Source organism: Podarcis muralis, chromosome 3 (genome assembly GCF_964188315.1).
Source record: "Podarcis muralis chromosome 3, rPodMur119.hap1.1, whole genome shotgun sequence".
NCBI lineage: Eukaryota > Metazoa > Chordata > Lepidosauria > Squamata > Lacertidae > Podarcis > Podarcis muralis.
Genome location: NC_135657.1, coordinates 81,753,159 through 81,769,057, shown reverse-complemented (window position 1 = coordinate 81,769,057; position 15,899 = coordinate 81,753,159). Strand labels below are relative to the sequence as shown.

At 43.5% G+C, this 15,899-nt stretch overlaps 1 protein-coding gene and 2 long non-coding RNA genes across 4 annotated transcripts in view; 2 read left to right on the top strand and 1 right to left on the bottom strand.

Annotated features, from left to right (window-relative positions):
• The first annotated feature begins 97 nt into the window (after positions 1 to 97).
• Positions 98 to 4,841, top strand: LOC144327289 (uncharacterized). The gene is made up of 3 exons (XR_013392306.1): positions 98 to 221; positions 2,927 to 3,125; positions 4,180 to 4,841. It is a non-coding gene; the product is annotated as an uncharacterized LOC144327289 (long non-coding RNA).
• On the bottom strand, positions 1,285 to 4,974 carry LOC144327288 (uncharacterized). The gene is made up of 2 exons (XR_013392305.1): positions 4,835 to 4,974; positions 1,285 to 3,092 (listed from the first exon to the last, which is right to left on the bottom strand). It is a non-coding gene; the product is annotated as an uncharacterized LOC144327288 (long non-coding RNA).
• Positions 4,975 to 11,137: 6,163 nt separating this feature from the next.
• The window catches only part of SH3BGRL2 (SH3 domain binding glutamate rich protein like 2), a 30,445-nt gene continuing 25,683 nt past the window's right edge, over positions 11,138 to 15,899 (top strand). Inside the window, exon 1 of one of the 2 annotated variants that reach the window (XM_077926207.1) lies at positions 11,138 to 11,176. In XM_077926207.1, coding sequence (XP_077782333.1) covers positions 11,153 to 11,176 — 24 coding nt within the window. In that variant the 5' untranslated portion in view covers positions 11,138 to 11,152. Of the gene's footprint in view, positions 11,177 to 12,931; positions 13,212 to 15,899 lie in introns of those variants that run through there. The other variant, XM_077926206.1, reaches the window with a different exon arrangement.

Genomic DNA, 15,899 nt, shown 5'->3' with positions numbered 1-15,899 from the left:
GTTGAAGGCTCTAGGGAACCTTCCATTGGACCGAAGCTTGGGGCAGGTGAAGGTGCTGATTGGCTGCTATGGCGCTTGAGGCGGAAGTTCGCCGAAGGCGACGGGAAGGAGAAGAGCAGCGGGGGTCGGGGAGCGTCCCATCCCAGCAGCTGGTCTCTCGGTGTCGTAATAAGGCTGCAGTTCTGACCCCACTTACTTGGAAGTCAGCCCCGTGAAACTCAGTAGGGCTTGCTTCTGAGTAGACGCGGGCCACATTCACGCTATATGTTTAAAGCGCCGTGGTACCGCTGTAAGGAGCCATGGCTTCCTCCAGAGAATTATGGGAGCAGTTCCTCTCCATAGGGAATTCTGGGAACTGTAGTTCTTCTGAGGAGAACAGGGGGTGTCTCATAAACCACTCTCTGCTCCCTTGGCAAACTACAGCTTCCAGAAGTCTTGTGGTGCCATAGTCAGTACTTTTTCCTCTAAAAAAAATGTTCAGGGGTACTCTCATTTTGACTCAGGAAAATCATAATTTGATAGTTCAAATAAATACAGCAAAAGGACAAAGATTCACAAAACGTTTAGGGGTATTCGTGTCCCAGCGTCCCCCCAGAAAAAAGCACTGGTCATAGTGCTTTAAATATATGATGCGAATGTGGCCATGATTAGGAGTGAGCTGTAAATCTGGTATTATTTCTCAAGTGCCTTGCAGGGCAATTCAATTCTGTCATTTGTGGTTTTGAATTGAGATTGTGAGTGTTTGTTTGCACTTTGTGTGTTAACTAGGTTGCCAATGCCACAATGTTTGAATTGCCACCAACATTGTCTTGGTCATTGTAGCTATTCCCTTTCAGGAAGTTGTCGCTTTTGTATTTCATTTTCTTCTGATCTCCAAAATCCCCCCTGGAAATACATATCTAGTTGTGTCCTTGGTGTCTGGCATGTGTTTGTACATAACTTGAAAAATTCAAATTTTCCTAGCTAAGCTTTGTACGTTTTTACACTTGTACGTTTTTACACTTAGGTACAGCGGTATTAAGTGCTGAGAGAAAATCTCTGGTACCAAAGTATTATTGCTAGATGTGATAATATATTGTCACTCACACTGGAGGACAGATGGAATCTACATATGTGAAATAAATAACATATATCGTCTAAGGGGATATACTAAATGAATAATTCCAAACAAGCATATTATATGAATGTAAAAACTACATTTGCCATAATCATAATGTAACTGATTTTAAAAATGCTACCTTATGCTTCATATTCCATATTAACAATATTTACATATGAGTCAAATGGCAGGGAAGAAGCTTGAATGGCTTTTTAATGTCATGTATAAAAGTGCCCATATTTATTTTGTTACATTGAAGTGGCTCATAACCATTTAAAACTAGTACAATGGCCTTAAGAAAAAAGTATACAGAAGATAGCAGGATTAAACAAGAAACCAGAAGACAAACTATTAGTATCATCAAAAAATTATATTAGATTTTGACAGTGTTGAATGGAAAGTAGAAGCAAACCATTTTAAATTGCAGTGCAGGTTTTACATTTTAATTAAATGATCAGAAAATATAAAGGAACCAGTAACCCTAGTCAGAAAACTCTTTGCAAATATAGATTTAGGAATGCATTTACATTGTTGATAATACTGCCAATTCCTAGCTGGATTACAGGAAGTGAAGGCAGCCATAGGCAAATCTAATTGATCTTTGACTAAGATTGAATCAATCATTTGTTTTTAGCAAATGATAAAAAAACTAAACTTCCTTTTTTGAAATTTTGACAGCTTTCAAAAATGAAACAATCACCCCACCCCCTTCACATCCCATGTTTGTGAAATCAGAAGCTAACTCTCCCTCAGAGAATCCCACTGAATTTCACATGCAGGGCTGCCACCAGAATTGAGTGCTGCCAATGGACCCTGACCACAGGGCAAGATTAAAACATGCTGAGGCCCTAAACTATATCATGTTTAAGAGGCTCCATAACATTACCAAAAAATGTGTATTATTGTAACGAAACGGACAATGAAAATACAGTGGTACCTCGGGTTACATACGCTTCAGGTTACATACACTTCAGGTTACAGACTCCGCTAACCCAGAATTAGTACCTCGGGTTAAGAACTTTGCTTCAGGATGAGAACAGAAATCGTGCTCCGGCAGCGCGGCGGCAGCAGGAGGCCCCATTAGCTAAAGTGGTGCTTCAGGTTAAGAACAGTTTCAGGTTAAGAACGGACCTCTGGAACGAATTAAGTACTTAACCCGAGGTACCACTGTAGAAAGAACAAATTTTTATACATTGATGCCCAAGAAAATCTGCAGCCTAGGGTGGCACTCCTAGTCAATTAACTGGGCTAAAAGCCCAAGTGTGGCTGAGTATTGTACCAGAGAAAGAACTGTAGCATGAAATCTAGATGGGCAGTAAGGTGTGGGATGGACATTCCAAGAGTATTAGGGGTAGTAGACAGCCCAGGGTAAAGGTGGAATAAAGCTGTAAGACAAGACGTAGAAGCAGGAGATGAGGATTGGAATTGGAAAACAGGTAGCCAAAGGCCCTGGAGCTTGGAAGAGTAGCTCCAAACTTAAGGTTTCTCTTTTTTTAAAAAAAAATAATTTTTATTAGTTTTCCAAGCATATAATAAAAACAAACAATCAAACAAAACAAAACAAAACATACAAACATATAAACATGTATACTTTCATAATCTTATCTTCCTACACCTTGCTTCCCAGACTTCCCCATACCTCCCCTTTTCTGCATCCTTGTTTTTACCTTTCTTCAGCAACCCTCCAACTGGTTAATTAATTCACTTTCATTCTAATTTCCTTAACTTATTGTTTACAGCTGCAATTCTCTATTTCTTAACACCTTAACATCTCATTACACTTCAATTTTACAACAATTTTTAAGATAAATTTTGAATTTCTTCCAGTCTTCTTCCACTGTCTCTTTCCCCTGGTCACGGATTCTGCCAGTCATCTCTGCCAGTCCCATGTAGTCGATCACCTTCACTTGCCATTCTTCCAGAGTGGGTAACTCTTGTGTCTTCCAATACTTTGCCAGAAGAATTCTTGCTGCCAAACTTAAGGTTTCTCAAACTGGAGAGTGGAAAAGATCCAGAATGTGAAAAGGTATCTCACTTAATTACTAATGTGATGCAACAGCTTGGCCAATGGTCAGGATGATGGGAGTTGTAGTCCAACAATATATGGAGATAGGGCACCATGTTGGCTATCCCTGATTGTCTACAGCCTGTAGAACCAAGACATCCATTTTCCTAATGCCCACCTCTTGGTCTTTAGATGCCAAAACTGAATGGATGAAAGGGCTTGCAGCTCCTGAGCTGTTAGAGTGTTCAGGGCTTGAAACTCAAGACACTTAAGATGGTGGCCTTATGTTGCATGGTGCTGCATGCAATCCCGATCATAAAAACTGTTGGATCTGCTTTAGCCTTCTGTCTCTGGCAGTGGCCAACCATAAGAAGTTTACAAGCAAAGCATGGTGGCATCAATAAATATTTAACTGCTAGTCCAGTAGATCAAGGGTTGGGAACCTTTACAACCTGAGGGCCACATTCCCTTCTGAGTAACCTTCAAAGGACCACAAGCCGAAAGGTGAGTGGGGCCAGGGGCATAATATGTAAAATTAATTGAAAGGTGGGGCCTGGGGTGAAAGGATGTAGCTGGAGAAGATGTGTGGCCTAGAGAGAGTAGCAAGGGCCAGATAGAGAGGTTAAGGTTTCCGAACCCCTGTGGTAGATAATATATTCAGGCCTCTGTCTTTTTTATTTAAGGGAATGGTGTAGGAAAAAATGTCTCATCAGTAGGGCTCACTTTGAGGATAGACACTGCCTGGGAAATGCCGTGTTTTAGGAGGGGTCCCACAGCTAGTCACCAGAGTGACTTGGCTGCCCTGGTGATGTCCAGTCTCAGATCACCTTTTTGCTGGTGACATTCCGCACTATTTTTGATTCATCCACTCAGATACAATTGCATAGTTTTATAAACTAGGGCATTTTTTTATTACTCTTATTTCCTGCTGCATAAGATGTTCAGCTGCTGTCGGCTTTCATAGCACTGAGCTATTTGTAGCTTCCTCACAGGATTTTCCAATATATCCTCCTGACAGCAACAGCAGCAGAACTGCTCCTGTCACTACTGATATCCCTTTTGTACTTTTTGGCAGGCAAACATGGATGAGGCTCCTGTGAGCTGAACAGTGTTCCCACAGCATATCAAGGCATCAGAATTTGCATCGCCTGCAGTGAATCGTAATTTACATTCAAGAAATAAGGCTTTCGTAATCTGTGAAATTTTAAGCCTTGCAAGGGAAAGCGCATATTTCTCTTTCTCTCTCTGATACACACACATATCACTTTCATAATTTTGCATTAATTATCATAACTTTGTTTCAATGTCCTGGTTTTGATTTTGATCTCTCTTCAAGTTTTCTTTTATTTAGTGCATTTAAGATGTTGGACAACCTCCAGCTGTTTTTGAACTACAATTCCCATCATCCCTAGCTAGCAAGACCAGTGGTCAGGGATGATGGGAATTGTAGTTCAAAAACAGCTGGAGGCCCAAGGTTGGGAAACACTGAACTAGAGTACAAAAACCAGTATCACACAGTATACATAATGGATGGAATTCAATAACTTATTTGAAGTAAATCCATCAAAATTAGTGAACATGCCTAAGTTAGATCCACTAATTTCAATGTGGCTAATCTGAGTAAAAGTTCGTTGAATTCCACGCTATGGAAAATGAGTCATTTTTTTTATAGTAGGGCTTTAAACTGTGTATTAATTGTGTTTACTTTGATATGTAAAAATAACACTTACCAATTAGAGAATAGACCTATGTAGCTCAGCATGATCATGATTAGTCAGACCAACACGCAAGAGAGATGGGTTGGGATCACATCATTTGGTTCCATCCCTTGCACTCAAGATTTTGTCACCCCAGAGGTTTTATATGATTTGATTTAGCTTTTATTGTACAACTTGTATCCTGAAAAAAAGTGGAAGTTATCAATCACACATACAGAGCCTACATATATTGATGCGTTGACATTTAGGACTCTTATGACAATGAGACTTTGAACGTAGTATGGGATAGGGTTAGTAGGCTTGATCCTGACCTCCTCCTCCTCTTACCCTGCCCTCAGATCAATCATTACACAGATAAAACGTCTGCACATGGCTGCTGAACCTACTTCTCCAAGGTTTTCTGTTAAATTTATCTGTTCTACCACATTTTTGTCCTCACAACAACCCTGTGATGTAGCTGAGGGTGATAGTAATTAGCCCAGGATAGTGAGATTCATGGCTGAATGGGAATTTCAACCCAGGTGTCCCCAGTAGTAGTCTGACACTTTAAACACTACACCACAAAAGGGGTACAGAGGTCCTTTCCTATCTCTTTCTGACTTGCACTATATACTTTCTGAACCACCATTTCCTTTCTCCTCACGTCTAGTGACCATTAAGGATATAATTCTGCACCTAAGTTTGTAGCAATGAGGGGACTCACAGATGTATCCTCCTCAGTTTAAAGGAACAACAGAATCATTGTGAACACCACTGCAGTTGTCTATGAATCCTCTAAGTGGAGCCTTAACACTGACTCAGGCAATGATTATTTGGCTGCAAATTCAACTGCAGGAAAACCTAACGTGGTTGTGTATGGCAGTAAAATTCATATTAGCGATAGAAGCCCATTTCACAATGTGTTTTTTAAAAATCTTCCTCTTTTAGGTGATCGACTATATTAAGAACCATAAACTTAAGAAGATATATTTAATTCACTAACTTTGTGAGCTAATTTTACATTTGAATAAGTATTATGTATTCTTTTATTATGATTTAATAAATTTGTATGCTTCCCTTCATTACAGAGCGATTTACAACATAAAAATGCAAAAATGAGAACACAAAATACATAATAAAACAAACAAGCAGGCCAATAACTCCCCCCCAAACACATTTAAAAAGCCATTAAAATTTTAATCAGGCGAAGCTCTGGTTAAAGAGAAACATTTTTCACCTGGTGCCTAAAGATATGTAATGAAGGCACCAGGCAAGGCTCCACAAGTGGGGAGCCATTGCAGAAAAGGCCCATTCTCGTGTGTCCGCCCTCTGGACCTCTTGTGGAGGGGGCAGATGAAGAAGGGCCTCAGATGGTGATTGCAGGGTCCAGGGCAGTTCCTATGAACGGTCCTTGAGTTCTCTTATTTGAAAAAGCGGTTGTTACCTTTTGGGTGTCATCAAATATATAGTATTATATTTAAATTCTGCAGCAAATTTTCTTATTACACATTTATTTCCAGCACTCCAGCTCTCCAGATGTGTTAAAAGTGTCTTCGCCTTCAATTTATGCATTCCCAATACAGTGGTACCTCGGGTTAAGTACTTAATTTGTTCCGGAGGTCTGTACTTAACCTGAAACTTCTGAAGCAAACTGTTCCTAACCTGCAACTGTTCTTAACCTGAAGCTAATGGGGCCTTCCATTAGCTAATGGGGCCTCTGGAGCACGATTTCTGTTCTCAACCTGAAGCAAAGTTCTTAACCTGAAGCACTATTTCTGGGTTAGCGGAGTCTGTAACCTGAAGTGTATGTAATCTGAAGTGTATGTAACCCGAGGTACCACTGTATCACTTTTTATTTGCCCGTATTTACTGATTTGTTGCTACATGTATACACACTCTCCCACCCCAGCTCTTGTAGAAGCTAGATTTGACACATTTTGAGCCTTCTAACTTGATGACTGCTACTGATTGCTCCTTGATGACTGCTACTGAAGCGGAAAATTCTGTAGATTCTTTCTGTGGAAGAACACCACATTACTACTGTAGATATTTCTTTGAAGCAAAGAGAGTTTGTTTTCTGGTTTTAAACATTGTTGAAGTAGTTCTTGGATTATATTTGCTACTCCACTGATTGCTGCAGCTTCATGTTCTTGTTTTGCTGCTTGATGAATGTTTCTAAGTAACTAAATGTTTTTAGTATTTTACTTGTTTGAAACTGTGTTAATGTGAAGTTTCTTTGTTTTGGATATGTTAGACAATAATGGCTTTACCTAAAACTGTGTAACTAACAAACTAGCTAAACATGCCGTCTCCCACTCCGTAGAAATCTGAAATTATGAACATGCTGCAACCATTAAGACAATGCAATCCTCACATACATATCTACACAGAAGCCCTATTGAATTCCAGTTAACTTCTTCCTAGGTGACTGTGTATGAGACTGCAGTCTAAATCCCAATGCCTTTGTAGAGAATTGGACACTAAGGCCGCTTGCGGACAACCTGTTTTTGTTAAAAGATGTCTTACCTTACCTTCACTATAGGGTCCCAGGGCAGGTTGCAACAACAGAAACAGTTCAATGTAAAAAAAGACCAAGCGACCAAACACAACACTCATCTTGATTTGTCAGTTTCTGGAGGGCGGAGGAAGCAGGTTTGTTGTTTAAAAGTACCAAATCCACTTTTCCAGATTATGTGATTGAATCTTACCCACAAAACAGCAACAGTCTGGATGTACATCCAATATTGTTCCCTCCAGATGTTCAACTACAACTGCCATCATCCCTGATCAATGGCCATGCTTCCCCAGCTAAGGAAGGCACATAACTGGTAGTGATTCCTCCTTGTCAAAAGCAGTAGCTCCTAAGCTGCCCCAAATGCATATGCGCACATGCTTCTAGTCTCTAGACCAGGTCTGTGCCCTGCAGAGCAGTTGCAGCAACAGTGGGACCACACACACCATCTTATGTATCTTCATCTGATGGTACATAACAAACTATGTATGCACCCAACCTGAGACTTCTCTTATATGGAAGCCATGGCTGCTCTTTCCTCTTCAAGCCCTTTCTGGTTCTAGGAGACATTGGGGTGGGGGATGGCGGGGATTTGACTGGCCCATTCCTCACCTGAACAGTCTTTTCTCCCGCCTCTGACTTGTCCTGCATGCCCACCTTGGTCTCTGACAGCTCTGACCCTTACTTTCTCCACTTGCAGGCAGCACAAACCCCATAAACTGCTACCCCCCTCTCTTGCATCATTTGCCTGACTGGCCCCCTGTCTCTGTCACACGCTCATCAAGAGCTCCGCCGGTCCCTGACATCAAAACCTGTGTTACACAAGAAGTGTAGTTTTCCTAGCAAAGAATCATACTTGAGAGATAATCCTGGTCTGTTGCAAAGAGCCAGGGTAGAATTATCTGGCAGCTCTGGGGTGGAGTATGTGGACTGTTCAGGATTAGTAAAAAACAAATTTGCTGAGACACTGAGGGAGCCAAGACAGGATATGTTGAGTAAGAGGAAAAGTTAGTAGAAAATGATAGGTTATGAGTGCAGTCTGGAAAATCAGGAAGGTCCAGAAATTATACTGCATTTAATGCAACAGGGTCAAACTGGAGCAAGCACTGGGTTTGAAGACAAATCATGCAAAATCAACTGCTTCCTGATGGCAAAAGGAAAGAAAGAAAAAAAAGATGCCTTAAATAGCATGTTTATAAAATTCCCCCTCTTTTAAATTCTGTTATTATAATACTAATGACATTGGTTCCTTATGAGTCTTCCTGTATTACTTTGTATATTAGGAATGGCATCATGCAGTTCTGTCCTGTGTCTGAACTTCTACTTAGCTTGCAGTGGACTGCAGAATGAATGGTTGGTGAGTTACATTTCTGACCCAAACATGTAGGCTTCCCTTTGTTCTCTAGCCCTCCTTGCAGCCTGCATGTGGCCTTCTAGGCTCCTTCCAGATGGCAATTGTTGACGGCCTTTAACAGCGGCAATCCATAGGATATCTGTTTCACCCAACATATGTCTATTGATTGTTATGAATACAGCAGGTGACAGAAGGCTCCACAGATGCCCTTCAGCGTTTGACAGAGGTGAACTTTTCTGCTCTGCAGACCTTTCCAGTAAGTCACTGATGATGAGTCTGTTGTAGGATTTATTTAGGCAGTTTGGTATTTACTTTTGGGGTGCTACACTGATTCTCTCCCCCTTTTATTCTGCAATCAGTTTCTAAAGATACCTCCCCCCCCTTCATGCTCATCTCAGTTGGGAAGCCTCTTGTGCTTATGGAGGCTCCTGGCACAACTTAAAGCCCTCACTGGGCATGGGTTTAACTTCTCCTGCCCCTACATAACAGTAACAACCGAATAGGGCTGAAGTGTACTGCTAAAAGAGAAAAAAGGACAAGCTCCTCCAAACTCTAGGTCTGGACAGTATCTTTATTGGGGTCAACTAAAATTTCACAAAACGGTGACAAGCTTTCTGAGTTCCCTAGAACTCGTTAATCAGGCAATATGTTACACAAAGGAGAAGAGGGGAGGGAAAACAAAGCAAAAAGTACACAAATTAGGCTGGGGGTTGTAGCCTGTAGGCTCAGTTGTAGGCTCAGTTCCAGGATAGCAGATCACCCCTAAAGTTGCTTATGCACTAATACACTCCCCCCCCCTCCTGAACATGAAATTGTTCATGTTCTTCCTTAACATGCTGGCTTCAGTCTAGATTGATTCTAGATCCTGTTATCCAGGAGAGAGAGAGAGAGAGAGAAGAAGAAGAAGAAGAGTTTGGATTTGATATCCCGCTTTATCAGTACCCGAAGGAGTCTCAAAGCAGCTAACATTCTCCTTTCCCTTCCTCCCCCACAACAAACACTCTGTGAGGTGAGTGGGGCTGAGAGACTTCAGAGAAGTGTGACTAGCCCAAGGTCACCCAGCAGCTGCATGTGGAGGAGCGGAGACGTGAACCCGGTTCACCAGATTACGAGTCTACCGCTCTTAACCACTACACCACACTGGAGAGAGAGAGTGGTGGTTACTTGATATGCATTTAAAACCCCTCTCCTGGACTAGGTTCTCCATGCCGATTCTTCCCTGAACACGCCCCAAGTGAACAAAGAAGGAAGTGTGATTGTGATCTTGGTAAACATCCACCCACAACATCATTGGGCAGGGATGAATACATTCCCGACATTGCCAGGACTGCCTATATTTGTTTTCATCTGTTTCCAAATAGACACACTGAGGAATAAGGCAGAATCAATCTGCAATGAACTTTTATTATCAGAATGAAACCAGTTTCTCAAAAAGTACGCTTTGGGGCCAAAAAAATATGCAATGGATCAGGCACATCCAACTCCCAAGAGACTGAGATCTACTCCCAGAGTTGTTGAGCTTTTTCCCCGGAAGGATTGCAAAGAGTTGCTGAGACTTTTTTAAAGTATAAAAACATAAATTGCTCACCATGAAACCTGACGCAACAGAGGGACAGAGCAAGAGGGGCAGGGGGTGGAGACAGTCACTTCTCTTTTTAAAAAATACAGTGATCGAGAAGGATCCCATGATCGACCACAATCTACAAGGATCAACCGGTGATCAGCCGGTTGGACATGTCTGTAATAGGTCTAAATCAGGGGTTCCCAAACCATGGTCCACAGACATTCTGGTGGTTCATGGGAGGCCTGTAAAAATCCAATTAAAAATCAACCCACACCTAGAACAGCACATTACAATTGTTACAAGAGGCTGAAAAATAATTGAGTGGTCCACCAAGACCCTCAACAGTTTTCAAGTGGTCTGGGGGGGGGGGCGGGATTTTGAGGACCACTGTTCTAGATTGTTTATGGGCTACACAGGAGAAACAAATAGTCTCTACTGATTCTCAAATCAATTGATTCTTCTCGGATCAAGAAGTAATGGCTGAGCCCCATTTTTGAAAACAAAAAATCTGGCTTGTAACCCAGATCCGTTCTACTCCTTAAAAACAAAAACACAGCTGTTCCTGGTTAGACAGGCAGCAGAAGTAAAGAGAAACCAGGCAGGCTTTTTATTGGCAAAGCCAGAGGTTAATTTTGTGGGAAATTGCACTCAAACATAGCTAGCAAGTGTAGGACTAGTTAAAGTATGAAGGGGTTAAGACCACAGAATTGTATTCCTAGACTCAACTTGGTCACGCCCCTCAAATAGAAGGAAGTTAACTTTCCTTCTTTGCTTGTTCTCTTTCACCATGTGACCTCACTGAGGTAGGATGAGCCTGAGTTTGCTCGCTACAGGCTTAGAGCATGTGCTTAGAGCTATTGCACTGTATTTTGTATCTCAGGATTTCTGCCTCTGTTGACTTGCTGCTGCCTGGATAAATGCATGAACCCTGACCTTTGGAACTTTGTAAGTATAACATTTTAAAACTTACAAAGGTAAGTACTGTTAGTACTGTTCAGTACTAAGAGGGGTAGAAATGGAGAAGCTCTGCTAACAGACTAAACATAATATTAAAAGGACTAACAACCTATATTCATCACACTTCATTCTGCTGCATGATTCTATGATTTTAAAACTCTGCTGGGAGCTCTCTCTTGCAGGAGTGTGTGTTTAGCTCTGTGCTTTGATTCTAGGAATCCAGCCAATTATTGTATTAGTTACCCCACATGGGTGATCCATATAGGTATTTTCCCCACATATTTTGCATTTGTGGGGAAAATACATATATTTAATGAACAATCTTATATTTGTTGCTTGGAAGACATATATAGGGTTGCCATATTTCAAACAGTGAGCTTTTGGGGGGAGCAAAAAGGGGACAGATCAGAGGGAGGAATGCAGTGGCCAATGGAAAATCAGCAAACACGACAATACGGCTGTACAGATTTAACCAGACATTTTGCCGATTTCTGCCCAGACACTGCTGCCGACTGCAATACTCTGGATATGGGACATGCAAACGCAGGCAATGGCTAAGTCGTTAAGCAAACAAAGGTAGGGATTATGTACCATTACCCATTAGCAGAGACTCTGTACAGCAGAGAGGTGGACTTCTAGCTGTGTGTTACCAAAAGTTGTGTTGAGGATTGCAGTTTACCAGATGTGAGGTAGAGAAGAAAAGTTGCAGTCTGTTAAAAGGCAGCAGGCTGCAGAGGGGTGTCAGAGCACAATGTGGGTTGGTAGTTTGAATTGGAGGCTGCAGAAATGGGAGAAGTGTTACCTTCTTGGAGTGTAACACTGGAAGCCCCTCCATCATAGGCTCAGGTTGTATATATGGGTAAATAAACCACATACCTTAAAGACACTGCAGTCTCTGCTGTGCCTCATCTCCAAAGGCAGCACAAGCCCTGGGCAAGTGCCTTGACCCCTGAATCTCGCACAGCTTGGAGATTGCGGTGGCAGGTAACAATACGGTGTTTGGAAGACATATATAAATTGCATCTGTGTAAAGGACGCGGGTAGCACTGTGGGTTAAACCACAGAGCCTAGGACTTGCCGATCAAAAGGTTGGTGGTTCAAATCCCCACGGCAGAGTGAGCTCCTGTTGCTCGGTCCCTGCTCCTGCCAACCTGGCAGTTCAAAAGCACGTCAAAGTGCAAGTAGATAAATAGATACCGCTCCGGCGGGAAGGTAAACGGCGTTTCTGTGCGCTGCTCTGGTTCGCCAGAAGTGGCTTAGTCATGCTGGCCACATGACCCGGAAGCTGTACGCCGGCTCCCTTGGCCAATAAAGCGAGATGAGTGCACAACCCCAGAGTCGGTCACGACTGGACCTAATGGTCAGGGGTCCCTTCACCTTTACCTTTATAGTTTAATGTGCCACGACTGGACCTAATTGTCAGGGGTCCCTTTACCTTTGAAAGGATTGGGAACCGGTCAAAAGAGTCAATTAAAAACAAGGCAAAAGGTAACAATGTGAGGATTCTTACATGCAGTAGGGTTAGACCTCTCTCCAATCCCCACCTTTGCTTGTCTTGGTTTTACCAATTGCTAATCTTTTGAGTAATGAAGCCATGACGCAATGACTCAACACAGCTACCTCATAACATTTCACGACTGGGGTGGAGTGGGGAAAGGGCGTTTCCAGGCAGTCACAGGACTCCATTTCCCAGAGATCCCCGCGCACACCTTAACCCCTCCCTCTCTGCCGCTCGCTCGCTCGCTTTTATCTCCCGAATCCCGCTGCTGGCAGAAGCCACAACCTGCTTATCTGGGCGCGCTCGGGCTGCGCTTCAGCAGGGCTGTGTGTGGGCGCGCGCGCGGCTGCGGCTGAAGCCCGCGCTGGGCAATTGCGCCCGCCTCACCTTTCCCTCGCTAAGCCGCCGGGGCAAGAGAGAGGGGTCCGTCGGCGGTGCGCCTTCGCCCGGGCAAGAGGCGAATGCAGGCAGGGAGAGAAGATGGTGCTCCGAGTGTTCGTCGCTTCCCTCTCGGGCTCCGTGACGGTGAGTGGGGGAGAAGGGGAAAGGGAGGGCGAATGAAGGCAGGCGGCAGCCGCCTTGCGCTGCGCTCCTGTGGGGACTTCCTTGGGGAAAGCCCCGCGGGCGACTGGCGGCTGGTCCCAAGGGGGACGCTGCGTCCCCTCAGCGCCGAACCAGACGCACCAGAACCGCCGCCCTGCAGGTGAACGGAAGGAGGGAGGGGAATCCCCGAGAAAACCGGCTCGTCACCCCAGAGGTGGAGCAGTTCCATTGAATGGAGAGCATTTCGGGTTGCCCTGTGGACGCTTCTGCGTCGCTCCCCGCGGAGGGACAGCTCTCTCTGCTTTCTCCCTGCTTTCACCTCTGGCTGGCCGAGAGGAAGGCGCTTGCTTGGCTCACCCCGAGCTCTAGCGGCCCCTTTGGCACCCAGCCCTGCAGGACCTCCTGTCGTGGGTTTTCTGATAAACGGGGCTTCTTTCCTTCCTACAAAAATAAGGCCGAATCCTTCCTCCTTCCAACCCATCAAGCACCTCAAAATCAGCACCAGGGTTGCAAACTTGAATAAAATATTGGAGGGGGGGGGAGAGCAGGTAAGCCCCGTCCCACGTAATCGATCACATGACGCCGTGCACCTATATTATTTGAATGGCAATGCCCATCAACTTGTGGGGGGGGGGTGTGTCAGATATTTTATTTTTTGTGGAATTGGCAAAGGGACCTCAGCCCCTAGGAGTTTGCTTCTATGGTCTGAAGCGTTGTTGTCCCCTTTGGCCTCCAGCCCTGGAGGGACCCCATGTGGTGGTAGTAGTTGTAGTATGGCGATCTGGGTTTCTGATTTTGGGCTTCTGTTTGTGAAAAGGTCAGGGAGACAGTTGGTTTTAAGTAAAAAGGGGGAAGGATTAAAGCGCCTCAAAATCAGCCAGGATGATGAATGCTCTATTTACTTGGGATGGGGAGGAGAGATGCCCATAAGCTCACATGGCTTGGGGGGCTATTGGATCTGCTCAGATTGCTGCATATCTAGACTGTGGTTCTATTCACACGCATTTGGGCATAAATTGAAACTTGACGCCACAATGCACTACTGGGTAAACATATAATCATCATGTGCAGTAAGGCAAATTTCATTAAGGCATTGTAGTAGAAGACGTTAAGAGACAGAAGAGGCGAAAATATTTACGTAACTGAACCAAAAAGTGTGTGCTGAAATATAATTTATACTGACACATGCAGAACTGTTGAACAAAAACTTGTCTTCTTTCCCGGTACCATAAAATATAGACTAGTGTAAGTCAAAGACGTATGGTAAATATTAACGTCTGAGTCACTGCGATCCTAACAACTTATCTCCCGCTGTTAGATTTAATTAATAATATTGACACATGATGAACAAATGTGCTGCTTATCCAGTAGTAGATGGCTTTAATTAATATAAAGATGTTTAGGTGACTTAAAAACCTGCCTTTTAACTGGTTAATCAGTTTACATTGAGGTATGCTTGTTTTTGCTGGAACTTCAATGGAAGTGTCTTTTGAGTTTGAAATACTGAAAGAAGTGTAGCATGACTTGCAGTGTAATAGGCAAGAGGTGCAGCTTTTAGCTGGAAGGAAAGGCCAAGTTTGCTATTCCCACCCCTCATCCATATTATGGTAACACACAAGAACGAAGACAGCCACCTATAATAGAACAGTGTCACTTCTAACTTACAGATGTCTCAATTTTAAAGTTGTTCCCTGCCATAATCGCCCCACCCCAAATCCTATACATGCATACTTCATATAATTGTAGAGTTTGGAAGGCACTACGAGGGTCATCTAGTCCAACCCCCTGCAATGCTCCCATGACCCTGAGATTAAGAGTCTCATGCTCTACCAGTGTCATTTGCCACTAAGACTTTCTCAGTAAATATGCTTATGAACTACTTAAGCTGAATGAACTACTGATCCAAGCTTTCAGCCCTCGTTCATAGTTCCCTAGCCCATGACCTGTGGGAACCTATTCTGCACACTATCTTAAAATAGTCCTAAATGCTCAAGAAATGCTTTCAAGTTTCTGTGTTAGCAGCAAAAAAATTTAAAGTGTCTTGTGGCACCTTAAAGACTAACTGCGTAATTCTAACCATGTTTACTTAGTAGTAAGTCCTAATGAATTCAGTGAGACTTAACATCAGGTAAGAGAATGCAAGGCTGCAATACTAACTCCAGTCAGGAAAATCCAGTCCCTGGTTGGCTGGGCAGCCACAGGGCATGATGGAGCCACTGCTTCATCCACAGCCCCATCACTCATGCTAGCAGAGGTGGAAGGCAGGGTAGGTAAATGACCGTGCTATCCTGGAGCTGGCACAGCAGTTGGGCTTCAGGGATCCAGCAGATTCCAGGATAGTACAACCACTCCCTGAAATGCCCCATTTTGAAGCTTTCCACAGACTACAAACGGCGAGGATCTTGCTGGCAGTATTTCTGCTGGCCCATTTGTTGTGCATCTATGCCAGTCAAGTGATGCACCCCAGCCCCAGTGCAAAAGAGGTTTGGGTTGAAGCTTTAGTGTCTAAGTTGCTCATTGTTGGACTTAGGCTCTGGACTGCAATACCTTAAGGACCATCTCTCTCCATATGAAATGACCCAGGCCCTGAGACCATCATCTGAAGCCTTCCTTTATGTGCCTTCTCCACAGAAGGTCCAGAGGGTGGCAATACGAGAACGGGCCTTTTCT